We start from the raw sequence: 27,891 nt of genomic DNA on the forward strand, positions 1-27,891 counted from the left end.
GAAGAGAAAATTATTATACCAGGAGGCGGAGCGTCTCTCTGCCGGGATCATTTATTTGCAAGAAACCCACCTGCGTAAGCGATATGAGGGCCTATTACGCTCAGATAAATACCCGACGCAATTTTGGGCGGCAGCGACCCCTGATTCTAAATATTCAGGTGTGGGTATTCTATTTCACAAAGATATTCAATTTGAGGTACAGAATACATTTTCTGATCCGCAGGGAAGGTTTTTACTCCTCAATGTCATAATGGGTGGGGAACCTTACGCTTTATGCTCTGTATATGGTCCCACTTCTCAGAAGGAAGCATTTTATATTAAGCTGTACCAAATGTTGGCAACTCATGCGTCTGGTAGTGTCATTGTGGGAGGGGATTTTAATCTAACGCTTAATCCTCGATTGGATAACTCTACAGGGTCTAGCTCTGACCCTGCCCTTGCACGGAAGGCTTTAAGGAAGATACTTACTCTTACACTTGGGGTGGATGTGTGGCGTTCCTGCTTTCCAACATCTCACTGCTATACTTATTTCTCTCCCCCACACAACAGTTATTCGCGTTTAGACATGTTTATGATTGATAAGACTAAACTTAATGCTGTCCAAACTGTAGATATTGAGCCTAAAGTCTGGTCTGACCATGCTGCCATTTGGTTTAAACTTGCGGTGGGTCAGTCCGATACCGGCCAACGTTTTTGGCGGTTGAATGATTCTCTGCTGGAAGATGATCTTTCAGAAACAGTTGGCTCAGGAAATTCAAGAATATATTAGCCTAAATGATACAGGAGAGGTGGGGGTTGGGGTGCTATGGGATTGCTTGAAATGTGTTTTACGAGGGTCCTGCATAGCGCGGGCAGCCTATGTCAAACGGATACGTGAGCGGGAGCAACAGATTTTGTTGACAGAGCTGGCCGGGTTGGAGTGGGCTCATATGCGGGGGGGGGATCGCCCATCCCTGCGGGGTCATATACAGGAGCTCAGGGGTAAAATTGTGGCTTTAGACTCAGCGTGGATTGCCCACCAATTGGAATTGGCCCAACAGCAATTTTTTGAGGGCGGGAATAAAGCTGGCCGTTACTTAGCTCACAGTCTTAAAAGGAAGCAGGCTCAGGCTCACATTTCCAAAATCAAGGATGATTCAGGGGGACTTCTCACTGATAACACCTCAATTAGGCATTACATAAGAACATAAGAAATTGCCATGCTGGGACAGACCAAGGGTCCATCAAGCCCAGCATCCTGTTTCCAACAGAGGCCAAAAACCAGGCCACAAGAACCTGGCAATTACCCAAACACTGTTTTCATAAATTTTACTCGACATTATATAAGGGGGCAACCGACATACAGGCGGCCTCTGTTGAGGCCTACCTCTCTCTGATACCTCTTCCCCAGCTGACCTCCGCCCAAAGGCAATTTCTCGATAAAGATATTTCAGCCATTGAATTAGAGGAATCTATTAATTCCCTGAAGGTAGGAAAATCGCCAGGTCTCGATGGGTTCACACCCCGGTTTTACAAACAATTTGCTACGGCCCTCTCCCCCATCTTATTGAAGTTCTTTAACTCCCTGCGGACAGGGTCCACCTTGCCTGCCCAGACTAATACGGCTGGGATTACTTTATTAGCCAAACCTGGCCGGGACCCTTCTATTTGTGGGTCGTACAGGCCCATTTCTCTGCTGAACATTGATGTGAAGCTGCTAGCAAAAATTCTGGCGAATAGATTGCTTTATTCCGCAATTGATAGGGGTCGACCAGGCTGGATTTATCCCAGGTCGAACCACCGCGGACAATGTCCACAAAATTATAGATACTATATGGTATGCCCAAAAATATAAAATTCCGGCGGTGGCTTTGTCCATTGATGCGGACAAGGCATTTGACCGGGTGCATTGGCCTTATCTTTTTCAACATTGGAAAATATGGGTTTTGGCGCCTCATATTTACAATGGTTGGGTCAGCTTTATAATTCCCCTCGGGCTTGTTTGAAGATTAATGGTGGTTATTCCGCCCCCTTTGCGGTGGGTAGGGGGACTCGGCAGGGGTGCCCGCTCTCCCCTCTCCTTTTTGCTATATTTTTCGAGCCATTTGCTATTCACATCCGTAGAAATACCAATATTTCCGGAGTGACCGTGGGGGATTTTACCACAAAAATTTCTTTGTATGCTGATGACATATTATTCACGCTTACTGACACAGCAAACTCCCTTGACTGTGTAATTGAAGAGATGGGGGCCTTTGGGAGGGTGTCCGGCTTCATGGTTAATTGGGATAAATCAGAGGTTCTCAATATCCACTTACACCCCCTGTTCGGTTAGTCTCCTCCAGGAGTTGTTTCCTTTCAAATGGGCCAAAACCCAAATTAAATACTTAGGGATCCAATTGAGTGCCACTCAAGATTTGCTTACCATCAACTATATACCCCCCTATGGAGTAAACTATCTAAGGACATGGAGGAATGGAGCCGCTACCAGATTTCGTGGCTGGGAAGAATGGCTGTTTTCCTGGCGTGTAACCAGATGGACTCAGAACAAATGGGATAGTATCCGCGTGCTAGCAGTTGGAGACGGATCTGACGTCAGCACGGGGGTATATAGCCCCACAGGAAGCGCAGCGATTCAGTAATTTCCGTCTCCAAAGCAGTTTGGAGTGCCTACACGCTGGTTCAGCGTGCTTTCCAAGACTACTTTAATTTTTCCACATCCCTCACATACATCCGGATCTGGAGAGTGTTTGAAGCCTGGTGCGACACTCACGACACCAATCCACATGCCACCACCATACCTATTGTGTTGGATTTTCTGCAGGATGGGCTTCAGAAGGGTCTTTCCCTCAGCTCCATCAAGGTTCAGGTAGCGGCACTGTCTTGCTATGGTCCCAGGAGGGATGGCAAGACCATCGCCAAACACCCAGATGTCTCTCGTTTCCTGCTGGGTGTCAAGCATATTCGCCCGCCACTAAAGTGGCCTGTGCCCTTATGGAATCTTAATCTTGTTTTGGATTTCCTCGCGGGATCCACCTTCCGACCCCTTCGGGGCTTGTCTCTTCGGTCTCTCACCCTGAAGTTGGTGTTCTTGCTGGCGGTGTGTTCCGCACGCCGCATCTGAGCTACAGGCACTGTCCTGCCGTGATCCCTTTCTACGAATCACTCCGGAGGCTATCCATCTTCGGACGGTTCCCTCCTTTCTCCCTAAAGTGGTTTCACAGTTTCATCTTAACCAAACTATATCCTTGCCTACCACGGTAGGTTTGAAGAAGTCTGAAGAAGGCCGTTTATTACGCCATCTCGACATCGGCAGATTGCTGTCCAGGTATTTGGACGTGACACAAGACCTGCGAAAGACGGACCACCTGTTCGTCCTCCACAGCGGGAAGAAGCAAGGTGAAGCGGCCTCTCGGCCCACCATTGCCCGCTGGATTAAGGAAGTTGTCAGAGCAGCCTACGTGGAGGCTGGGAAGGCTCCGCCTCTTCAGGTTAAGGCTCATTCCACCAGAGCACTCGCAGCGTCCTGGGCGGAGTCCAGGATGCTATCACCTGCAGAGATCTGTAAAGCGGCGACATGGTCCTCCCTCCATACCTTCTCCAGGTTCTACCGCCTGGATGTCCAGGCCAGGGAGGACTCTGCTTTTGCGAGGGCGGTACTACATGGTCCTCAGGCAGCCTCCCGCCCTGGCTGGGAGTAAAGCTTTGGTACATCCCATTTGTTCTGAGTCCATCTGGCTACACGCCAGGAAATGTTTGGATTACTTACCTGGTAATCCCCTTTTCCTTAGTGTAGACAGATGGACTCAGCATCCCGCCCTGCTGCCTGTGTACATGGGTTCACCAATTCCAGGTAAGCCATGGCTTTTCTTTCCATGAGAGCGTACGCTCTATCCGGGTCCACGCCTTCCGGTTGTGAAAGCTGGCGGTCTCCAGCCACTGTCAATCGGTCAGGGGGATCCTGTTTCTCCTTTTTTTTTTTTTACTTTTCACTGAGCGTCAGTACACACATCCATAACAGCTTTTGCAAGGAAGATTACCGAATCGCTGCGCTTCCTGTGGGGCTATATACCCCCGTACTGACGTCAGATCCGTCTCCAACTGCTAGCACGCGGATACTATCCCATTTGTTCTGAGTCCATCTGTCTACACTAAGGAAAAGGGGATTACCAGGTAAGTAATCCAAACATTTTAAGATGAATATTCTACCGACATTATTGTACCTTTTTCAGACGCTCCCTGTCCTGGTCTCAGTATCTATGTTAAAACAGTGGCAGAGGCGTTGCATGAATTTTATTTGGGCGGGATGTAGACCACGGGTTGCAAGGCGAGTCTTACATCAGCCAAAACGTAAAGGAGGTTTGGGAGTGCCGGATATTATCCGCTACTTTAGAGCCGCTCAGTTTAAAAAAATTAGTAGATTTGCATCTTACCAGACGTCCGAAGCAGTGGGTGCTTCTTAATCAGGAACTTATCGGGGATATTCCACTCAGTAGTTTTATCTGGCAACCTAAACACACCTGGCTGGTAGACCTAGATTCAGTATTACCTCCCTCTACACTCATGTTGTTTCAGTTATGGCACTGATACGGTGCTTCATTAGTGGGCAATAGGGCATATCATATAAGCACGCATATTTACTTCAATAAGGCTTTTCGTCCGGGATTTGAGAGTGCAGCTTATTCAGAGTGGAGGAGACGGGGCATCAGGATATGGGGTCATATTTGGGGCTCCTCCTCTTTGCGCCCTTTTGCTGATCTTCAGCGGGTTTATGACTTACCTGAATCGGCCAGGTTACTCCTATGTTCAATTAGTGCACTTTGCTAGGACTAACCTGCTTGCTACACATTTGGTTCAGGGTGAGTCCGATTTTGAAAAGTTATGTGAGAGGGCGCATGGCTGTACTAGAATCATGTCCCGGTTGTACCAAATGTTAGTGTTACAGGATACCACCATTTTCCCATTTCAAAAGGCTTGGGAGCAGGACCTCCAGGTCAGCTGGACCCCTCAAATTTGGAAATCGATATTTCAGAATCTAGGCAGGGGATATATTGCGGCTTCTCTTATTGAAAACTCCTATAAGCTGTTATATCGTTGGTACAGGTGTCCTTCACAATTGCATAAATATACGCCTCTTTATCCAGATACATGTTGGCGAGGCTGTACAGAGGAGGGCACATGTTTCCACATGTGGTGGGCCTGCTCCCATGTTCAGGTAGTTTGGGGGATGGTGTATAATTGGCTCAGCGCAATTTTTCCTGGAATGCCTGTTTTCACACCTGCACAAGGGCTGTTAGGTCGGGCGATACAAGGAATGTCGCAGCCCTCTAATCAGTTAGTCCACTATGTCTTCACAGCCAGCCGTTGTGAGAGAGCGCGCTTGTGGAAATCCCCCACCCTCCCTACAATAGAGGACATCCAAAGAAAAGTACGGCGGATCTATAGATTATCCCAAATCACAGCTTATAAACATAAGTGTCCCACTTTGCGCTAACTTGGCTTCCCTATCAAAAATGGCTTACCAAGGTGTCTGGGGTTACTGTGATCTGAATATTGTTTTGAGCCCGGAATGGCCCAAATCTAGTTCTGTATGTCCAGGGCATCTTGAGATGGTTTTTTAACTTCCCCTGGCATATACCTCATTTGTTTTATCTCCTTTACCCTTGTCTCTGTGTACATGTGAAGCAAAGGGAGGGGGGGATGGGTATAACAGTCAAATGAACCATGAATAGACTGTGGGTGAGGAATACCAGTATGGACTATTTCGTATTGTTTTACTGTTTACAATATGAGGTCAAGGATGTTCCCTTTGTTTTTTCAATTTACAATTGCATAATCAGTTTACAATTGCATAAGCAGTTTGGAATGTATATGCTTGTTGGTTCAATAAAAATCTTAAATATAAAAAAAAAAAAGAAATGTAAAGAATCAATTTGGAAAACACTGCCACTACTTTTTCCGTTGCAGCTTTAGGAGAGCTCGCCACCATTTTAGTTTGTCTAATCTTTTCTTGTACTGCTCGAGCCAGCTTCCACTCATATCTTGTGGATTTCTTATTGCAGACAAGTCCATTAGATACTCCTCATGCCAATAAAGTAAAATTTACATTTGAGGTGCCATTCGATCACATGAGTGCTAATCAAGGGGTATCCATAGAGAACTACTTTCACATCTGCTCAGTCAGCTTCCATTACCGGAAGTCATCAAGATTGGACTTATGCTGCTGCCACAGATGCTTCTACCTTTTATATTAAGGCTTCACAGTTCTCTTCTATCAAAAGCATTGGCTGCACATGCAGATACTATCTTGGAACTATTCTGCTGTGGCTTCTCATTCTCTTTCTTGTTGAAATGTAAGCTGCGCCTCTCAGAAATGGAACACCTTTGTCTCTGAAGCGAAAGGTAACCTGTAAGATCACTTTTAGAAATAGTGGGCTCAAAATTGAAGATGACATCCAGAGCTGATCAGACCCACAACTGCTTTAGCTTATAGTCTGTGAGATCCATTGTATGTCATTAATACCCTTCAGGTATTTAAGTCTGTATTATCTCTCCTGGCACACCCCTTCTCTAGGGATGCATATTTAAGCAATTCAGTAGCATAAGTCTTCTGGTGCATAACTCTCACCATTTTGGTCACCTTTCTCTGGACCACTTCCATCCTGCCTCTATCCTTTTTGAGATACTGTCTTCATTGTACTCCTAAGTGAGGATTCGCCACTGTATAGGGCATTATCACCACCTTTTCCTGCTGATTATGCCTCTCTCTCCAGCAAAGCATCCCTCTAGTCTTAGCCACCTCCTTGTTACATTGGTTCTCTGCCTTCAGATCATCAGATATTATCACCCCAAGGTCTCTTTCCTAGTCTGTGCACATCAGTCTTTCACCCTCCATCACATAGAGCTCCTTCTGGATTTCTGCACTCTAGACTCTACACTTCTTGGCATTTAATTCCAGCTGCTAATTCTTCAACCACTCCTTGAGCTTTATCACTTTTTTCATTCTTTCTGCTCCTTCAGTGTCTACTCTGTTGCAGATATTGGTGTCTGCAAAAAGACAAACTTTTCCTACTAACCCATTCTCTGTTCACAAAGAGATTGAACAGAACTGGCCCCAGAACTGAACATTGAGGCACTCCACTTACCACTCATCCCTCCTCAGAGTAGATTCTGTTTATCTGCCAGTCAACAAGCCTGTAGTCCATTCCACTACCCTAGGACCTACGTGGGACAGGGTCAACAGCTTTGCTGAAATCCAGATAAATTGCATCTCATCTGTTTTTTATTCTCTAGATACCCAATTAAAGAAATCTATCAGATTAGTTTCACGTGGTCTTCCCCTTGTAAAATTGTTGCTTTGGATCCTGCAACCCAATAGATTGTAGATAGACTATCCTTTCCTTCAGCAGTGTCTCCATTTAATTTTCCCACCACTGAGATAACTTACCAACCTGTAGTTCCCAGTCTCTTCTCTGCTTCCACTTTTGTGAAGTGGAGCCACCACCAATCTTGCAGCACTATGCCAGTTTCCAGGGATATATCATATGTCAGCGGACTTGCAACCACTTCTCTGAGCTCCTTTAGTATCTTGGGATGTATCTCATCAGTCCCTATGGCCTTGTCCATGTTGGCTAGTTACACCTACTCTCTTCAGTAATGATCTACCTTGCTCCCATCCATACTCTTGTCAAGCAGCTTGCCAACCAGGCTTTTCTTCAGTGAAACTGAAGTATTCAATATTTCTGCTTTTTCTTCATCTTTCTCCACACAGTGACCCCTGTCTAATTTCAGTCTTATATTACCACCTCTGGCCGGCCGGCCTTCCCCTGATGTATCTGAAAAATATTTTGCTACCTTACTTTACCTCTTTGGCAGTCCTTTTTTCCACTTGAGCTTTTGCTATCCTGATTTCTTTCCTAGTCTTTTAGTTTTACAAGATATTCTTTGATATGTTCCTCCTTTTTGTGTTCCTTAGTATTTTTTAAATGCTGATCTTTTTGCCTTTTTTCTGGCACTTCTTTGGAGAATCATATTTGTTTTCTTTTCCATGTTTTTATTTACTTATGTAAAAATGTGTTGCCTTTATAATTCCTTTTAATTTGGTCCACTGTTGCTCCATCACCCAGTTTCAACTGGTCTTCTAGCTCCTCCTTGAAGTATCTCCCCATTTTTACAAAGTCTGTATTTTTGAAACCCAGGATTTTGCTCTCCATTTCTTGGGTGCTGTATAAAACCATACCTTCTGATGATCACTGTCACTCAATCTCTGTGTAATTGACCATCTATCTCCATTGAGGAGCACCAAGTCCATTTTCGATCCTTCCCTTGTGGGTTCCATCACCATTTGTCTAAGGAGAACACCTTGAAGGGGTAGTTCTACTTCTTACAGATACTTCAGCAGGGCAGTTTTTTCACAATTGGATGATTCTACAAATCCACCCAGGTTCCTTCCAAAAGTGCTGTCTACGTTCCGTACCTTAAATATCATGTGCAGTTCTGGTCATCCCCCATCTCAAAGAAGACAGTGGATATGGAAGAAGTATGGAGAAGGGTGACAAAAATGATAAAGGGAATGGAAAAGCTCCCTTATAGAGAGAGGCTAAACATATTAGGGATCTTTAACTTGGAAAAGAGATTGAGAAGGGATATGATTGAGATTTACAAGATTTCAAATAACACTGGGACTAGGGGACACACCATGAAACTAGCAACTGGCAGATTTAAAACGAATCATAAAAAATTTTTCACTTGGTGTACATGATGAAGCTATGAAATCTGTTACCAGAAGATGTGATCAAGGCAACTTTCCTAGTGGGGTTCAAAAGAGGAGTGGACAAGTTCATGGAGGAAAAGGATATAAGCAGTTATTAGCCAGGTAGACTTGGGAAAGCCAGAGCTTATCACTGGAAGTGAGATAAAAGAAATAGATAAACTAGTGGGGATCTACAGAGTACTTGAGCCCTGGACTGGCCACTGTCTGAAACAGAATGCTATGCTAAATGGATGTTGGTCTTACCCAGCATGAAACTTACTTTCCTACATTCTTTCCAAGACTTCATGTGCACCAAGGAGAGCGGGCTCTTCACTGCTTGGATATGAGAGTCCTGGAGTATTACTTTTAGTTTGTCCCTGCTAGAATAATATTTATCTCCTAGCTTGAAGAGCATTTATTCATCAGTTGAAAAAGCCTTCATTGGACCCTTCTGTCAACTGCAGGTCAATTTCAACTCATTCCTTAATCAAAAATGTTCTGAATCAGCTGAACATTTTTATTGAACATGTTTTAGATCATTACCAATTCTGTTTTTGAAAAATGTTCATGTTCAACATTGTCATTTTATAATTGAGTACTGACATGATCAGATGAGGTTTTGATTCCAGTACAAGCTATGCAGTGGTTCTCTTGGATATTTCTGCAGCATCCAACAGTCAATTTTGCTTTCCCATCTGGAACAGTACATAATTGGTTTGAGTCTTGTGTGTCTGACTGAGTACTATATACATAGCATAGTATAACGGGCATTCCTTAGATTTCAGCATTCAGTAGTATTTAACATCTATATGTCTTCATTAGGTAAATTGTTGGTTGGCCTAGGGATTCACTATAAGCTTTATGCAGATGGCATTCATTTCTTTGTATCCAATTCTTTTTGCTAGAGGATGTGGTAAAGGCAGTTAGTGTAGCTGGGTTTGAAAAGGGTTTAGATAAGCTTCTGGAGGAGAAATCCATAAACTACTATTAATTAATAGGGAATAGACTCTGCTTGTTGCCTGCATTAATAGTATGGAATCTGTTTAATGTTTGGGTACTTGCCAGGTACATGTGTCTTGGATTTGACACTGTTGGAAACAGGGTACAGGGCTTGATGGACCCTTGGTCTGACCCAGTATGGCCTTTATGTTTGTGGACAGCTACAGATGCTTTAACCATTTCTGTATCAGCGATATCACTTGGTTATTCTGTCATCGGTTAGCATTTAACCTAGAAAAGACTGAGATCATTATTCTGAGCAGATTCCAGTCTAGTGAGCCACCAAGCCCTTTTGTGCTCAGTATCTTGAAATTCCAGTGGCTGTGCAAGTTAGGAATTTGGGCATTATTCTGGATTCAGTTGATGCAAGCCCATCTGAAGGTAGTAGTGAAGGTTTCCTTATTTGAACTGCACATCTTGCATAGGATGAAGCCTTTACTTAATAAATTCTGACTTTCGTTCTGTGCTTCAGGTCCTTATACTCACAGGAATGGATTATTGCACTACTTTGCTTATTGGTACCCCTACTCTGGTGTTTGTTTTGAAAGCATTGCAAGTTGCCCAAAATTCAGTTGCTATGGTATTAACAGGAATGAGTATTCAATGACCATATAACACCAATTTTTCCATCATTTCACTATCTTAAGTGAAGGGATGAATTACATTGAAATTCATCTTGTTGCATAAATTGTTGGGCAACAATCTGGCACTGTGTGTTAATCTGATTTGGAATATTTATGTACCTACACATGCTTTGAGATCCGCCGACCATGTCCACCTGACAGAAGATCGAGAGCAAGCATTTTCAGTAGTAGGTTCTGCGATGTGGAAAACTGACATACACTAAGTCATTTAAGAAGACCCTAAAGGCTTTCCTTTTTTTAAGTAAGCCTTTGATTTGGAGTGATTATAAGTGGCAGCAATTTTAAGGGCATTTTTTACTTTGTACCCCTTTGTGTAATACAGTTGATATTAGGTGCTGTATATACTGGTACAAGTATTTTGCAAATATAGCATTGTTTAAGATCTTGTGGGTTTTGATTGGTTTTTGTATGAATTTCATACAGTAGCAAGTCAGTTGCTATTTTCATAAGTGTTTCATGATTGTCTTTATATTTATTTATTTAAATGCTTTTATATACTGATGTTCATGTACTGGTACATATTGCGTTGGTTTACAGAGAACTAAAGTTAGAAATTACAAATAACATAATTAAAAAATATAACATGGAATACATAATAAATGATTGAAGAAAGAAAAAACAAAGTTAGCTTTACATCAAACATGTTAATCGTGGGAAACTTAAGAACATCAAATTATACCAGAAACAGTGAAAACAGATCGACAAATTGGCGTTTGCTAACGGAATTCTAACCCGAGACCAAGGTCTTGAACGTAGGCTAGCACGAAAAAATAACGGAATGAATGGATAACTAGGGGTGGCAAACATAGTTGAGGTATTGGCTTTGAGAGCGCTTTTGTGAAAAGCCAAGTCTTGAGCTTTTTCTTAAACATCCACAAACAAGGTTCAAGGCAAAGGTCCGTGGGGAGAGCGTTCCAGTGTGTGGGGACCGGCTGTCGAGAATGCACGTTTCTTGAGCAAAGACTTGGCAGGTGGTGCATAAAGGGTGCCTAAGAACCTGTTTCTGATTGGTCTGGATGCCGAGTGAAGACGAAGTGGGCAGCTTAGTTCTAGCGAGGTTTGGGCGTGCATGGTCTTATGGATCATGGTTAGAAGTTTGTATAAAATTCTGGATTTAATGGGGAGCCAGTGAAGGCTCTTAAGAATAGGTGTGATGTGTTCTCCTCTGCTGGAATTGGTTAAAATCCTGACAGCGGAATTCTGTAACATTTGTAGAGGTTTAGTGGTGATAGCTGGAAGGCCGATTAGCAGAGAGTTGCAGTAATTTATTTTTGAAAATAAAATTGCTTGGAGAACTGTACGGAAGTCTTGAAAATGGAGGAGAGGTTTCAGCTTTTTTAATGTGTGTAATTTGTGGAAACATTCTTTTGTTGTGTTATTGACGAATTTTTTTAGGTTCAGCCGGTTGTCTATAATAACTCCGAGGTCTCTTACTTGAGTAGTGGAAGTCGTTAGGGGTGAGTTGAGGGGTGAGTATATTTAGATTTTGTATGTTTATTATGGGATCCACTATGAACAGTGGCATGAGCAAAATGTAAATTTTGATTAAAATAAATTGAAAAAAAGACTCAACCTCATTGTCAAACTTCTCAACTATTTGTATTCGATTCCAATCTATTGGAATGGCCAAATCTATTGGAATTGCCAAACTCTGACCAGCTGGTTAGTGGACTGCATTACACACTATTATGTGCTAACTGGTTTATAGATTAGACTGTCAAGACTCAAGTGAGGGCCATGGCAGCTTTAGTAGCACATCTCCGGGCCACTACTATGGAAGACATGCATAGCTGCAACTTAGTCGTCTGTGCACATCTTCACATTCCACTACTATCTGAACAGCATGTCCCAAGAAGACTAACTTTGATTGGCTAAGCAGTTCTGTATAACCTGTTCTCCACCTAATGGGGCCTGGTTGTCTTTATGTACATCCTTGATCAGTGCACATCTCAGCTTAGGTCTCTCCATGCATAATGGCTGATTCATGCCTCTTGTCAACAGCAGAATGAATGTCATTCTTAATACCCATCTGCCTTGCTGGAGAGTCAATTACCTCGCTAAAGCTTAAGCTCTGGAAGAAACTGAGGGGTTCATGAGGCTGTGTGCGCACACTGGAATTCCCACACTATATGCTCGGTAACGTGTTTGCTGAGCTCTGAGAGCTGGGTCTGAGTCGGTCACACATGCATAATGGCTGAGTCATTCTGTCTAGAGAGAACCTTGTATATAGGTAAGCAAACTTGCTGTATTATGTGGTACTAGGATAAAGATTCTACAACAGGAGGGCCTGGAAGGAGTAAAATTGTTATATTGAGATTAGATTTCTGTAGAAAGGATACTGGGGTTAACAAGTGGTGTGGAAGTGAGACTAGGAGGTATATGGCACTGGGATATGAGGTTCTGTAGGAAAATATGCTGACAGGGTGAGTGATTCTAGGTTAAGGGGTTTTGGGAGGTGTGTAATGGGTGCTATGGTTAAAGGTTGTGTAGGAGAGGTGCATGGGAAATGTTCTTTTCAAGGATGTTATTTTGAAAAAATGAGGCTGAGAATAGTATGTTCAACCAGTGTCAATGCTTCCTTAAGATGGATTTAGGAATTATTTCTCTTTAGTTTACACACAATAAATGGAGGTAAAAGAGAGGCCCTTGGGAATTCCAACTGTTTAAACTTGTTTGCAACTTTTCTACATGGGACTGTTATATTGTATTATAGTGATTGTGGTGGTAGTAATCATGGTACATTGGTGCTGATGGAAACAATACTGCCATCAAGGTAGATGGATGTCTTAGTTACTAGGGCGATGATATTAGTGGTTGAAACACTTCTCTTAGGGAAACAATCCACTAGACTGGAGATACTAGTGGTTATGTGCTGTCTCTGCAGAATAAATTATGGAATAATGTTGCTTTCCTTGTGCTGTGGGTATAGTTTGACATCTGTTCAGGCTGGAGATGGTGTATAGTGGTGGTGATGGAGGTAAAAAGAGGTGGTCTTGATGAAGGCTGTTTTTTTTTCCTCTTGGCAGGTACTCCGCTGCCTCCTGGGACCCCCACCATTCCCATCACTCAGTTACAGCCACATTCACTGGCCATCTCCAGCCAGCAGGGCCCCACAGTGGCAGCTACAACCGGACAGATGCAGCAGGGACAGCAGACAGTCTTCCGATTCCCTGCCACAGCTGGAGGGCAGATTGTTTCTTTGACAGGTCAGCGCTCTTCTGGCACATTGTGTAATATTCTGGGGATGGGGCAGAGCTCTGACTTTGAATGTGTCCCTTGTAGATTCTCCATGATCTCGTGTATTTTGGGAGTGGGAGAGGTGGAAGTTTTAGTGGTAAGCCTTTGATAATTCAACAATGAATCCCTCAGTCTTAAAGCTATGTAAGTAGTCACTTTCCCCATAATGGGCTAATTTTCAAAAACATTTACACACACCCCCAGTTTTATGTGTGTAAATGGCCTTTTGAAAATCCACCAAAGAGCTGAGCAGGTAAAAGTAAGCATGAAACTAGAATTTTGCATGTACATCCCTGCACTCGCTAGAGGCATTTCTGGGAGAAATTGGGGTGGGGAAAGGATTTATGTACCTATCTTCCAAAATGTAAAATCTACATGCACAAAGTTACATCTGCTCATGTTTGTCTGTGCATGCACCTGGCAAACTTAGGAATTCTCAAAGTAGACTAAAGTGCATACATCTGCTCTTGAAAATTCTTTTTAAAATGTGAAAAGTCATTTTTCTGAGCATTGTGATGGCGCATGTGCGTGCGTTTGGCCTGTGGCCATTTAATAACATGTTCGTATATGCGCCCATGGTATAAAAGAGCCTGACCATGCACACATGTTCATGTTCATTTAGCTGGTGTGTGCAAATGCCACTTCTAGCACATAAGTGGGGGGGAGATTTTAAGACATGCATGCCAACGCCGTTACCTCTTTTCCTGGTTCTCCCAGGTAAGGATATGACTTCCAAACCCCCTCATTTAATAGCCTCCCTTCTCCCCTCTTAGCCCCAACCTTTAAACTCCCACTGATCTACTTAGAACGTTTTGTTTTACAAATTACATGTCATCCATAGCAGAAGCATAGTTAGGTGGCAGGAGACCCTGGCATGTGCCTGTGCGTGTTAGTATTTATGTGCTAATTTGAAGTTGAAATCCAGGAATGCCCACGCCCAGCCCCATTTTTGGAGCTTTTCATTTGTGCACGCAGCGTGTATTCTGGCGGCTTTTAAAATCTGTTCAGTGTCTGCCGGCCCATCTTGTGCGCGAATCTCCCAGTTTTGGCACGTGCCAGGCTTTTAAAATTCACCTTTGCTCTTGCACTAGCTATGTCCACTGGATTGCAAGGAAGTTTACATCCAAGTCAAGGAGGAAGTATTTCAGTTTGTACTGAAGGTGCAGCATGTGAAGAATTTAGTGCCTTTTGGCCCTGCATCAGCTGCACGGCTTTTCACCAAATGTCTACTGCTATTGTATCTTATTTATGCAAACCTGAGGGCTCGTGTGGTTCCCTGCTGGGACGTTTCTAATCAAGAGCACAAATCAATGTAAATCACTATCTGGGTGTTGGAGTCGCCATTTCTTCAACGCTGCCTTCACAAAAAGCTCAGAAGTCCTGCAACTCCACAAAGAACAATGGATAAAACGTAAAGGTAAATAAGCTAAATGATTGAAAACTCACAGTAATCAAATAACTTAAGGTCACAGATTAAATAGATTAAAACATAAAATAGGAGTTAAGCCCCCAACTCCAAAATCTAGCTCATAGCTACCCATTCTAATCGTGCAGTGTGAAAGTCCAAGTATTAAGTGTTCCAGTGGACTGATTAAAATGTTTCAGCAAAGATTGTAACCTGGAAAGTCACTTTTGATGTCAGTTAAGCTGGCAGAGTTTGTGAGCCCCAGGCCCTAGTGACTATTTACAAAACTTAGTCTAAACCCCTCCTCAGATATACTGTTCAAGGCAGATGCATGTGGAAGACTTACCCACCTTCTTTCCATAGTCCCCATACCCTTACAGCTGAAGCAGCTCGCTCTTTGGATAGTCCACCTAGCAGTTTTTCTTTACCCCCAAAGAGATCTGGCAATGTGATGACAAAACCATTCCCAGTTGGGTGGCAGACTGCATCTCCTTTTATGTTCAACCAGAATTGACCTTAGAGGGGCATCAGGCTCCATATTAGGCCCTGGTGCTCTTGGGTGTCAATCTATGGGCTGCATCTTTTGAGATTTGTAATGCTGCAATGTTGAATTCAGTCCACTGGCCTCACATTGGGGTGGATTTTAAAAGCCCTGCTCGCGTAAATCCGCCCGGATTTACGCAAGCAGGGCCTTGTGCGCCTATTTTCCATAGGCCTGCCGGCGCGCGCAGAGCCCCGGGACTCGCGTAAGTCCCGGGGTTTTTTGTCGGGGGGGCGGCATGCGGCGTTTTGGGGGCGGGCCCGGGGGGTGTGGTTTCGGCCCAGGGCGGTCGGGGGGCATGGCCGCACCCTCCGGAACCGTCCCCGGGTCGCGTCTCGGCGCGCTAGCGGCCCGCTGGCGCGCGGGGATTTACTTCTCCCTCCGGGAGGCGTAAATCCCTGGACAAAGGGGGGGGGGGGTTTAGATAGGGCCGGGGGGGGGGGGGGGGGTTAGATGGAGGAAGGGAGGGGAAGGTAAGGGGAGGGCGAAAGCGAGTTCCCTCCGAGGCCGCTCCGATTTCGGAGCGGCCTCGGAGGGAACGGAGGCAGGCTGCGCGGCTCGGCGCGCACCGGCTGCCCAAAATCGGCAGCCTTGCGCGCGCCGATCCTGGATTTTAGCAGATACGCGCGTATCTACTAAAATCCAGCGTACTTTTGTTTGCGCCTGGAGCGCGAACAAAAGTACGCGAACGCGCCGTTTTTAAAAATCTACCCCATTGCCTGGACACAGCCTCCCACTGAATAGTAGATGTAATCTGGTCTTTCTCTTTGGTGTCTGAGAGTTATAGACCAAATACTATTCCTCATAGGGCTAGCTTCATGGTTTGGTTTGTCTTCCCTGTTTTAAAAAAAAAAAAAAGTTTTTCTTCCCCTCCCCCAGCAGATATTCCCACTCCTTGGCAATTTTTGTTTTCCCTTTTTTTGTTTAAAGCAACCCTTAAGGGGTCACGTGATGCTTCGAGAGAGTAGATGTGATCTTCTCTCTCTGGGGGTTCTTTTTTTTTTTAATTAAAATTCAAAATTTATTGGGAACAGAATTTACTGCTGGTTTGAGTATTAAAATCACCACAGTGTTGACCAAAATGGGCCACAAGAAGAAATATAAACTGAAGGCAATTCCAAGATGGTGAATGTTGTGGAGCTAGACCCAGCAACTGAAGGCGCTGAACAAATTGTAGCAGAAATCACTGCAATAATGATGCACCAACGAGGCAGCATGTGTGCAATGCACCTGGTGCTTGCTAAGGATTGCAGCAAGAGCTGCCGCTCATGCAGAGAGGTGCAGGTGCAGCTCACTTGGGCAGAGTTGTGTGCGTGCTGCGCTTCTGGTGGAGAGGGCAGCTCTGGCAGACCAGGCTCGATAGCAGGTAAAAGAGCCGACAAGGTCATTGGGGCCACCACAGATGCCTTTCCTGTAAGTGCGGGAACGGTGGCCATTTTGAATGTAGTCACAGCATCTGAGGCTCCCAAGGTTGGGGACGATGACAGGGGATTCCCCTTCTCCCTTATTGCTGACTGTACAGGGTCATGCAGAGAGCCAGGAGACTTTTGAAGTTGAGGAGACCTTTATGCAGGACAATTCTGAGGATGCTCAGTCCTATTTGTAAGATTTTTTTGTTGCTTCTCCATAGAGATGATCTGGTTAGAAAGGCAGGGGGGGGGGGGGGGGTGGCGGATCCAAGATGACCGTGTGAGAAGACGTGAACCGCCCTGCTCCGCAATCTCCTTAAGATTGACTTTGTTTTTTGTTGTTTCCTGTGGTTCATTGCCATGCCGCATAAGGGGGAAGGTTAGGGTATATCCTTCTTAATCCAACCTCCCTGCGGACCAGTGATATATTAGAGTTCACGACCCCCACTACAGAGCAGAGAGCTTCTTCCCCCGCTGGAGAAACAGAGGAGCTCTGTTTTCTCCTGGGAAAATATCACTGAGCCCTCCTGACCCACGACAATAGCTGATGGCTTCTCCATCTGGTGATGCCCCCAGTGCTGAGGCCCTGAGAGGAGACTCGATCGATCAGCCAGAAGGAGCCGATGGCATTTTTCCAGAATGGGTATTGCCCTTTGCTCCAACGCAGAGTCTGAAGGCCCCGGCGAAAGCGGGGATGCTCTCCCGGAGACATCTAGTGGGAGTGTTTGTGCTGTGGGAAGTGGAATAACTGTGCATTTACCCCAGGAGATTGAGACCGGCTGTTGTAACCCTGGAATCCCTTTGGGATTTAATAGCAGGTATGTCTCTGACTTTTAAAGAACAAACCCGACGTTTAGGTGCTGTGTCATTAAAATTGGATACCGTCGCCCAAGATTATCAACGAATCTTGCAAGAGCATTTGTTTTCTATTGAGAAATTGGAAGAAGATGTAAAAAGCTGTAAAGACACAATAAATAAATAAATAATGCTGCAATTATTCTGGAGTGTCTGGCATCTGTAAGGAGGCTGGAATTTTTGGAAAACTCCCTGCATCATCTGAGCTTGTGGCTGTTTAATTTCCCAAAGGTCCTTGGGGGAACTGCCTCTTTTCACTTTAAAGAAATATCTAGTTGAGATATTAAAGATTCCTGTGGATATGGTTCCAGTCACTAAGAAAATAGTGTTTTTATCCCAGAAGCAAGCTCTGCCACGGTCTAATAATGAAGTGAACTTCTCGAATTTGACTGATTATTTAGAACAGGGGTCCCCAACCACCTGAACGGGCCGTTGAGGGTTTTTTTGCCGGTCCGCAGCGCCGCTCTCCCCGGCTACCGTTCATTTTCTGCTGCTGGGAGGCGGGGTGAGGCTGGAGACCCGCCTCCAGGAGGCACGACCCAAAAAGCCAGAAGATCAGCAGGGCCGTGGTGGAGCTCACGTCACCATGGCCCAAAGAAAACAGTCGCGTCTAAACGTGCAGGTGCACCTCCTCCTTTCTGCCCACGCGGCCCCGGAAGAAAAATGTTGCCGGAGCAGCATGGGCAGGAAGGAGGAGGAGCATCAGCCGCGTGCAGAAGAGGAGCAGCGTGGCCCAAGAAGATCAGGGCCGCTGCAGAGCCCATCCTGCAGTGGCCTGTGAAGAGGAGGCCCAGAGGTGAGAGAGAGGCTGAGGGTTTGTAGAGTGTGTATGTGTGCGCATATGAGATGAATTGAGAGACTGTGTGTGGGAGTGAGGACCTGAATGTTTGCAGAGTCAGCATGTGAGAGTCTCTGTGTGTGTGTGTGTGTGTGTGAGAGCATGTGACAGTGAGAGTGTGTATGTGTGAGAGCATGTGACAGTGAGAGCCTGTGCTTGAGCAAGACAGCATGTGGGAGTGAGAGAGCCTGGGTGTGTGAGACTCAGACAGCATGTGCAAGAGAGACACACTGTGTGTGAGTCAGACAGCATGTGCCAGTGAGAGTTTGTGTGTGTGTGAGAGAGAGAAAGCATGTGAGAATGAGAACCTGACCGTGTGTTTGAGGGAAGAAGACAGATGGAGAGAAAAGTAATAGAAAAAAGGCAATATAAAAGGAATTGGCAAAAAAATAAGAAAGGGAAGGTGGGGGAAAAAAAGCCTGTGACCAACCAATTAGAAAACTAAGATCAGACAGCAGATGTAAAAAAAATAAATAAATTACTTTTTAGTGATTGGCAGATGTAATCTTTGGGAATGTGCAAGAGTAGCACTTTCTCTATGCGGATCTCACAATGTACGAGATCAGCATGGAGGAACTGGAAGTCCATGGGGCCTGCACAGAGGAGGCAGCAGAATGGGCTTCAGTGCCAGTAGTAGCAATCAGCACCTCCCCAATAGCCACGCGGCAGCAGTGACAGTGGCAACAGAGGAATGAGAGAGGCTCTGAGGTTGTGAGGGAGCCAGTGAGAGCATGAGCGTGTATGAGAAAATCCAGGGGAGTTAAGAGTTTGTGTGGGAGGGGTGTGTGTGGAGGGGGAGAGAATGTCTTAGAGCCTGAGAGTGTGTCAGTGTCTGTGAGAGCGAGAGCTTATGATGGGTATAAGAGCATGAATTGTATGTATGTGACAATGTATGTGTGAGAGAGAATGGACATGTGAGTATGTGTGAGAGAGAGAGAGGATAACCTCCTAATCCTTAACAATATCAGGGTGACTGGAAATCAAGAGCTCCCACAGAAGGGGGACAGCAGGGGCTTTTTAAAATCCTTATTAGTTTTAATTATTGGGTGTTATTTGATATATGTGCTGTTTTGAAACATTTTATTTATATTTGGGAAATTGTAAAAAATGTATATGATTTTAATTAATAGAAATTCTATTTATCAGTAGTTTTAAAATATTCTTTTATTAGTATGGTTTTACTATTATAACTGATGCTTTATTTTTCTTGATTTTATTTGTTTTATGAGGAATGGTGGTTCTATTTTTCCATTGTTAATACAGAGTCTGGCTTCTTGGAGTTTCCATTTCAGTTTTTTCCAGTTTGTGCCCCTTTATTTTGTATTCTGTATTTGGTGAGGGTCTGTCTCTGCTCTGTGTGTGTGACCATGATGAGAGATTCTGCTAGCATAGGGATCTATAGCAATCGGGTTTGTTTTGTTTCCTCAGTAGGTGGTGTATTGGTATTCTAGGACCCAGTGTAATATTTACCCTTGCTTTTTCACAGGTAGGGTTATTGTTGTTTGAGTCCTTGGTGTTATTACTGTTATGTTACAATGGGATTGCAGTATAGATTTTGAGTGTATTTTTTGCGAGGTTTTGTGTTAGTTCACAATATGCCTGGCAGTGGAAGGTGTTTGTGCTGCTGTTACTGTGAGGTGACACCAGAATTTGAAAATCTTTTACTATGATGAGCTGTAAGGGAAACATCCAAGCTCCATTGTTTGGGGGAATTTCAGTGGATGCACAGAATTAGAGAACTGGAGGTGCAGGATTTATAAATGTCATAATTAAATAAGTGTGCACTAAAATCCAACCCCCATCTATAACCCCGCCCCCATATGACCAAAGCCCTGCCCCACCCTGCCGGGCCATGGAAAAATGGTCTTGCTTGAAGCCGGTCCCTGGTGCAAAAAAGGTTGGGGACCACGGATTTAGAAAATTCAGCTACAGAAGTTACTGCTAGACTAACTGTTATATCTTGTTCAGTAGAAAAAGAAACTAAGTTTGGTTATACGTTATTATCCCAGGACAAGCAGGATGCTAGTCCTCACATATGGGTGACGTCATGTACGGAGCCCTTAAGCGGGAAAAAACTTCTGGCAAGTTTCTAGAAGCTTTTAACTGGCTGCCTGAGGCTACTGAGCATGCCCGGCATGCCATGATATTCCCCGCCACAGGGGTCCCACTCCAGTCTTCTTTTTTCCGCGCTGCTAACTGCATCGCGGGTTATAGGAGCCCTGTGAGTTACCTCACAACGATAAAGTTCGTTTTTCAAAATTTTTGCCCCTTACGGGTCTCGCTCGGTTTGTCACCGGCTGGTGACAAACACCATATACTTTTTCGCTAAAAAAGGGAGTCCGAATTCATCGACGGATGTCGACGGAGAAAACTTCAGGATTCAAAAAATGTCCGGCCTGCAACCGGACTATGTCGATCACGGACCCGCACGTCGAGTGCGTTCGCTGTTTGGGTGGAGACCATGACATCGCCTCTTGTGCCCAATGCCAAGAAATGACGGTGAAAGGTAGGAAACTTCGCCATGAAAAGATGGCTCAGATTTTTCAAATCCAAACGTCACCGTCGCCCACGACTTCGACTAAATCCTCACCGGTGGGCATATCGAAAAAGATATTGTTAAAGAAAAGGATCCCGGAGGGTTCGGGGGATGCTTCTTCGCCAACACCATCCGTGGCATCATCAAAATCTGTATCTGAGGTTCGCACAAAGCATAAACACCGTAGGCACCATTCAATTCCTCCATTGCCACCGCCAGAGGAACCGGTACCTAAACAACGAAAGCTATCATCGACCTCCGTAACACCTACAGGGGAATCGATACCATCGACTTCTGTGACAGACTTAACCGCTTTGATTAAGCAAATTGTCACTGATGCCCTTAAGGAGAAGATACCGGCGTCATCGCCGATGCCGACCCTAGGGTCGATGCCGGCCACCGGGTCGATGCCGACTTCTCAGTCGATGCCGGCCACCGGGCCGATGCCGATGGACCAGTCGATGCCGACTATCGAGTCGATGCCCTCCTCGATATAGATGCCGGTGCCATCGTCGATATCGATGCCGATGACAGCGGCAGCGTCTGCATTAACAACTCTGTCTATGCCGATAGATGTGCCCAGCTGCTCTTCAGCGATGCCCGCTACTCAGCCGATATCAGCAGCCTCATCGTCGATACAAATGCCGGAGCCATCGATGGAATCGAATATTTTACAAACCTCGATGTCCACAATGGCTTCTAGGCCCATCTCCTCAATGATTCCCATTTCTATGTTTTCTTTCCTAACTTCAGCACTGCCAACTACTTCGCAAGTAACACCTCATTACACCCTAGCTCCGTCCAGAGCCCCTGTACAAGGGAAGAAGGCATCAGGAAAGTCTAAGCACACTTCCATGCATGCTCCAGAAATTTCTTCTGAGAAAAGGTTGCATGCCATACTTACAAAAAGGTATCAGGACCTTTTAGCTTCCTTGCCTACACAGCCTGAAGAGGAAAGTGAAGTCAGTGATGGTGCACCTGACAATCAGGATCCTTTACAAGGGCCATCTGGGGTGTCCCCATCTAGAAGGCTGGAACATCATCAATACCAGCCCCCAACAGACACATGGTCGGATACACAATCGGAGCATTTTCTATCAGAAGGTACTCCGCCTCAGGCCAAGAAACAATCCCCTCCTGAGGACTTATCATTTGCCTCCTTCATCCAGGAAATGTCAGAATCCATCCCTTTTCAGCTCCAAGCTGAAAAAGATGAAAGACAACAGACACTGGAGATACTACAATTTGTAGATCCCCCAAAACATAACTTGGCTATCCCAGTGCATGAAGTGCTGCTGCACCTTCAACAAAGGATTTGGGAACACCCGTGTACAACACCTGGCGTAAATCGGAGAGTGGACTCCACGTATTTAGTTCAAGCAGCCCCAGGTTTTGAAAAACCACAACTGCCACACAACTCAGTCGTAGAATCTGCTCAAAAGAAATCACGCAGATCCAGGACGCACACCTCTATTCCTCCAGGCAAAGATAACAGATTCCTAGACCTTATGGGAAGAAAGATTTACCAGGGAGCCATGTTGAATTCCAAAATTGCTGCGTATCAGCTGTATATGACGCAGCATCAGAGAAATCTCTGGAAACAGATAGAGGAATTTCTCCCATCCCTACCTCAACAACAGGAGGCAGCACAACAAATTGTGCAAAAAGGTCTAGATGCTGGAAAACACGAGGTGCGAGCGGCGTATGATGCCTTTGAGACTTCTTCCAGAACTGCAGCATCTGGCATCAGTGCACAAAGATGGGCCTGGCTGAAGGCTTCGGACTTACGTCCGGAAGTACAGGACAAATTAGTGGACTTGCCTTGCCAAGGTGATAATTTGTTCGGCACAAAGGTGCAAGATGCCGTGGCACAGCTTAGAGAGCACTCTGAAACATTAAAGCAGCTCTCCACTTTGTCACATGAAACTGCACCTCACCCTACCCGTAAGCCGCCACGTAGAGACACAAGACGTCCTTTCTACAGGCCAAGGAGATATTACCCTCAAGCCTCTAGACCACGGTCTACAAGACCTCAACAGCGTCCTCAGCAAAGACAGCAACGAGCTGCAAGGCTGCAGCCTCCGCCCCAAACTGCTTCCACCTCTGGTTTTTGAAAGCCATCCCAGAGAGCAGAGCCAACCAAACCCTTTTCCAGAATTACCAGTAGGGGGAAGGATTTCCCAATTTTACAACGAATGGGAAAGCATTACCACAGATCAGTGGGTCTTATCCATAGTTCATCAGGGTTACCACCTAGACTTCACATCTCCCCCTCAGGAGTTTCTACCACAAAACTCCTATCTCGAACACATTCCTCAATTACAAACAGAATTATCTACTCTTCTGAAAGCAAAAGCTGTGGAGCACGTACCACACTCTCAGAAGGGAAGAGGATTCTATTCCCGGTATTTCCTCATTCCAAAGAAAACCGGAGGCCTTCGTCCCATTCTAGATCTCAGAAATCTCAACAAATTTCTAAGGAAAGAAAAATTCAGAATGGTATCCTTAGGCACCATGCTTCCACTCATACAAAGGGGGGATTGGCTTTGTTCTCTGGATCTCCAAGATGCATATACTCACATACCTATATTCCCACCTCATCGCAAGTACCTAAGATTCCAGGTGGGACACCAGCATTTCCAATACAGAGTCCTACCATTCGGACTCGCCTCAGCTCCCAGAGTATTCACCAAATGCGTAGCAGTAATAGCAGGACATTTGCACAAACACGGTGTTCATGTCTTCCCTTACCTAGACGATTGGCTAATAAAAAGTCAGTCGCAACAAGGAGCACTAACTTCTCTACATTACACAATACAGTTACTTCACAGACTGGGTTTTCTCATCAATTATCAAAAATCCCACCTGCAACCGTCTCATCTCCTCCAATACATAGGAGCAGAATTGGACACAAACCTTGCACGAGCTTTCCTTCCAGCAGACCGTGCACAATCTCTGGCCCAGTTGGCGTACTCCATGTCCACACAACCACAAGTGACAGCGCATCAGTTTCTCATCTTACTAGGCCACATGGCTTCAACAGTTCACGTCACTCCTATGGCCAGACTTGCCATGCGACTAACCCAATGGACTCTTCGATCACAGTGGATCCAAGCCATTCAACCACTACATTATCGAATCCAAGTAACCCGCCAACTACGCTCCTCGCTACAATGGTGGACAAACAAGGACAATTTACGCAAGGGCCTGCCCTTCCAAAAACCGATCCCTCAGATAACATTAACTACAGATGCATCCACCTTGGGATGGGGAGCTCATGTAAACTCTCTTCAAACTCAGGGAACTTGGACGAAACTCGAAGCCACATATCAAATCAATTTTCTGGAACTTCGAGCTATACGTTATGCGCTGCATGCGTTCAAAGACTGCCTTTCGCACAAGATTGTGCTAATCCAAACAGACAATACAGTAGCCATGTGGTACATCAACAAACAGGGGGGTACGGGGTCGTATCTCCTTTGTCAGGAAGTGGCACAAATTTGGGACTGGGTCTTGAACCACTCCATGTTCCTACAGGCCACTTACCTAGCAGGGATTCAAAATGTCCTAGCAGACCGACTCAGTCGCCAGTTCCAACCACACGAATGGTCTCTGAATCCCTCCATTGCGACCAAAATATTCCAACGTTGGGGACAACCAACAACAGACCTCTTTGCATCGCATCTGAACCTCAAAGTGGACAACTTCTGTTCTCTGCACAAACCGAAGAACCAACCAGCCAAGGACGCTTTTGCTCGCCCTTGGAACTCAGGCCTACTATATGCATATCCTCCAATACCGCTCATCACCAAGACATTGGTGAAGCTGAAACAGGACAAGGGATCCATGATACTCATAGCCCCATATTGGCCTCGACAAGTATGGTTTCCCACACTGCTAGACCTCTCAGTCCAGGATCCAGTACGCCTGGGAGTAGCTCCCAATCTCATCACTCAGGGTCGGTTGTGCCATCCCAACCTTCAATCCCTATCCCTGACTGCATGGATGTTGAAAGCTTAATCCTACAATCACTTAATCTCTCAACTAATGTTTCTCAAGTGCTTATAGCTTCACGCAAACCTTCCACAAGAGAGAATTATTCTTTCAAATGGAAACTATTTACTTTCTGGTGCAAGCAAAACAATATTGATCCTTTCACTTGCCCCACATCCACTCTTCTAGATTATTTGTACCATCTTTCGAACTCTGGTCTGCAGACATCGTCAATCAGAGTGCATTTGAGTGCAATCTCTGCTTATCATAACAAAATAGGAGATGCACCTATATCCACACAACCTCTCGTCAGTAGATTCATGAGAGGTCTAACTCACCTTAAACCACCAATTCGGCCTCCAGCTACACAATGGGACCTGAATCTGGTATTAACAGCATTAATGCGTTCTCCTTTCGAACCCATAGACTCCTGTGACCTTAAATTTCTCACATGGAAAACTATCTTCCTCATAGCCATCACATCAGCTAGACGGGTTAGTGAGTTACAAGCACTGGTCACATATGAACCTTATACAAAGTTTCTCCATGACAGAGTGGTTCTCCGGACACATCCAAAATTCCTTCCTAAGGTAGTTACGGAATTCCACTTAAATCAAACAATAGTTCTACCCACATTCTTTCCAAGGCCTCATTCTCACCAAGGCGAAAGAGCTCTACACACTTTGGACTGTAAACGTGCATTGTCTTTTTATTTAAATCGCACTACGTCCCTCAGGAAATCCAATCAGCTTTTTGTGTCTTATGACCCAAATAAGCCAGGTAAAGCAGTGGGAAAACATACTCTATCCAATTGGTTAGCAGATTGCATACAATTTTGTTATGGAAAAGCAGGCCTTCCTCTCCAAGGGCGAGTAAAGGCACATTCAGTGCGAGCAATGTCAACCTCAGTAGCACATTTTCGTTCAGTGCCCATCATTGACATTTGTAAAGCAGCAACATGGAGTTCTCTTCACACCTTTGCAGCTCATTACTGTTTGGACAAGGAAGGACGACAGGATTCAGCCTATGGACAATCTGTCTTAAAGAACTTGTTTCCAGTATAATCCCAACTCCTTCTACATCCAATCTGCTGTGATCTTCGGCTGACTCATTTCTTCAACAAAGCATTCCGGTTACCTGCATGGACAATGACTCAGCCTCTAGCTTGCTAATCACCCATATTTATTTATTTATTTATTTTTAATTTTTATATACCGATGTTCCTGTAAAGAATACATATCGCACCGGTTTACAAGGAACCGAACAGTCGCCTCCAGGGCGGAAATACATTAAAACAGTCGCCTCAAGGCAGAATACATTAACACAAGTATACAGGAAAACTATTAAAAGAGAACTTTCATAAACTCAATTAAATGTAACTGTGAACCATAAATCAGGAACCATAAATCAGGAACATATGTACAGAGGTAGGTATATCGTCTGTCGCTTCACCAGATTTTAGCTCTCAGGGAAAGCTTGAGTGAATAGCCAAGTCTTTAGCTTCTTTTTGAATGTCGGAAGGCATGGTTCTTGGCGGAGGTCTTATATGAGGTCATATATGAGGTCTTATATGAGGTCATAAATGAGGACTAGCATCCTGCTTGTCCTGGGATAAAGCAAAATTGCTTACCTTGTAATAGGTGTTATCCCAGGACAGCAGGATGTAGTCCTCAGGGAACCCACCCGCCACCCCGCGGAGTTGTGCCTCCGACTTTATTATTTTATTTTTGCTACCGCTTATTGCTACATACGAGACTGGAGTGGGACCCCTGTGGCGGGGAATATCATGGCATGCCGGGCATGCTCAGTAGCCTCAGGCAGCCAGTTAAAAGCTTCTAGAAACTTGCCAGAAGTTTTTTCCCGCTTAAGGGCTCCGTACATGACGTCACCCATATGTGAGGACTACATCCTGCTGTCCTGGGATAACACCTATTACAAGGTAAGCAATTTTGCTTTACTTTAAAAGTATAAATGTTTCCTTTCTGGGTGGTATAGTACGTGTATATCCAGATCTAGCTAGGCCTATCCAGCTACGCCAGCAGGGGAGAAGTGCCTTTGATCCAAGGGTCAGCTGCAAGGTTGCCCGCAGCCTGCAAAGAGGCCCAAAGTGGCCAACAAGAAGGGATCAGCTAGTGCAGCATCTGGGAGAGTCTAAAGGGCATATAGAGGATAAGCAGAAGGGGTAAAAGTCCTTTCTGGTCTGTTCATGTTTTAGAGACTTTAGGAGATATTGGCAGAACCAGAGGCCCTTCAGCACCACAGAGGAAAATTTGGGCAGGACCCAGTCCTTTCAAGATTGGTAGAAGCTGACCCGAGATAGCCTTCGTCAGGGAACTGCAGGAGCTAAGTCTTCACAATGAAGTGAGACTGGTCCACTCTGCTCTTCTGGCTGTCGGGGAGGAATTAGCCCTCTTTTACGAGAAGTGGACCAGAATCATGACAGACCAGTGGATCCTAGAGGTGATAAAAGATGGCTATACGTTACAATTTGCTCGGCCAGTGCAGGAAACCTCTACATAGTCTCCCCTTGCGTTCCCTGTGTCAAGCAGTTAGAGGTTTGCAACACAGTGGACTGCTTGCGATATGTAGGAGCTCCTAGGAAGAACAAGGAAAAGAACTGTATTAAGGAGGCACGTTCAGATCAATTTTGATTTAAAGAAGGTGAAACCCCAAGGTGCCGGGGTTTTGTATGGAGACACTGCA

The 27,891-nt window shown here is 45.0% G+C and overlaps 1 protein-coding gene across 3 annotated transcripts in view; it reads left to right on the forward strand.

The window, feature by feature from the left end:
• The window catches only part of SRF (serum response factor), a 240,623-nt gene that overhangs the window by 110,321 nt on the left and 102,411 nt on the right, over positions 1-27,891 (forward strand). For 2 of the 3 annotated variants that reach the window (XM_029592816.1, XM_029592814.1), the window contains exon 4: positions 13,401-13,580. The exons of the other annotated variant lie outside the window; for it this stretch is intronic. In XM_029592816.1, the coding sequence (XP_029448676.1) occupies positions 13,401-13,580 (180 nt within the window). The remainder of the gene's footprint in view (positions 1-13,400; positions 13,581-27,891) is intronic. 3 annotated transcript variants of the gene reach the window in all.

This window comes from Rhinatrema bivittatum, chromosome 3 (assembly GCF_901001135.1).
Source record: "Rhinatrema bivittatum chromosome 3, aRhiBiv1.1, whole genome shotgun sequence".
Lineage (NCBI taxonomy): Eukaryota > Metazoa > Chordata > Amphibia > Gymnophiona > Rhinatrematidae > Rhinatrema > Rhinatrema bivittatum.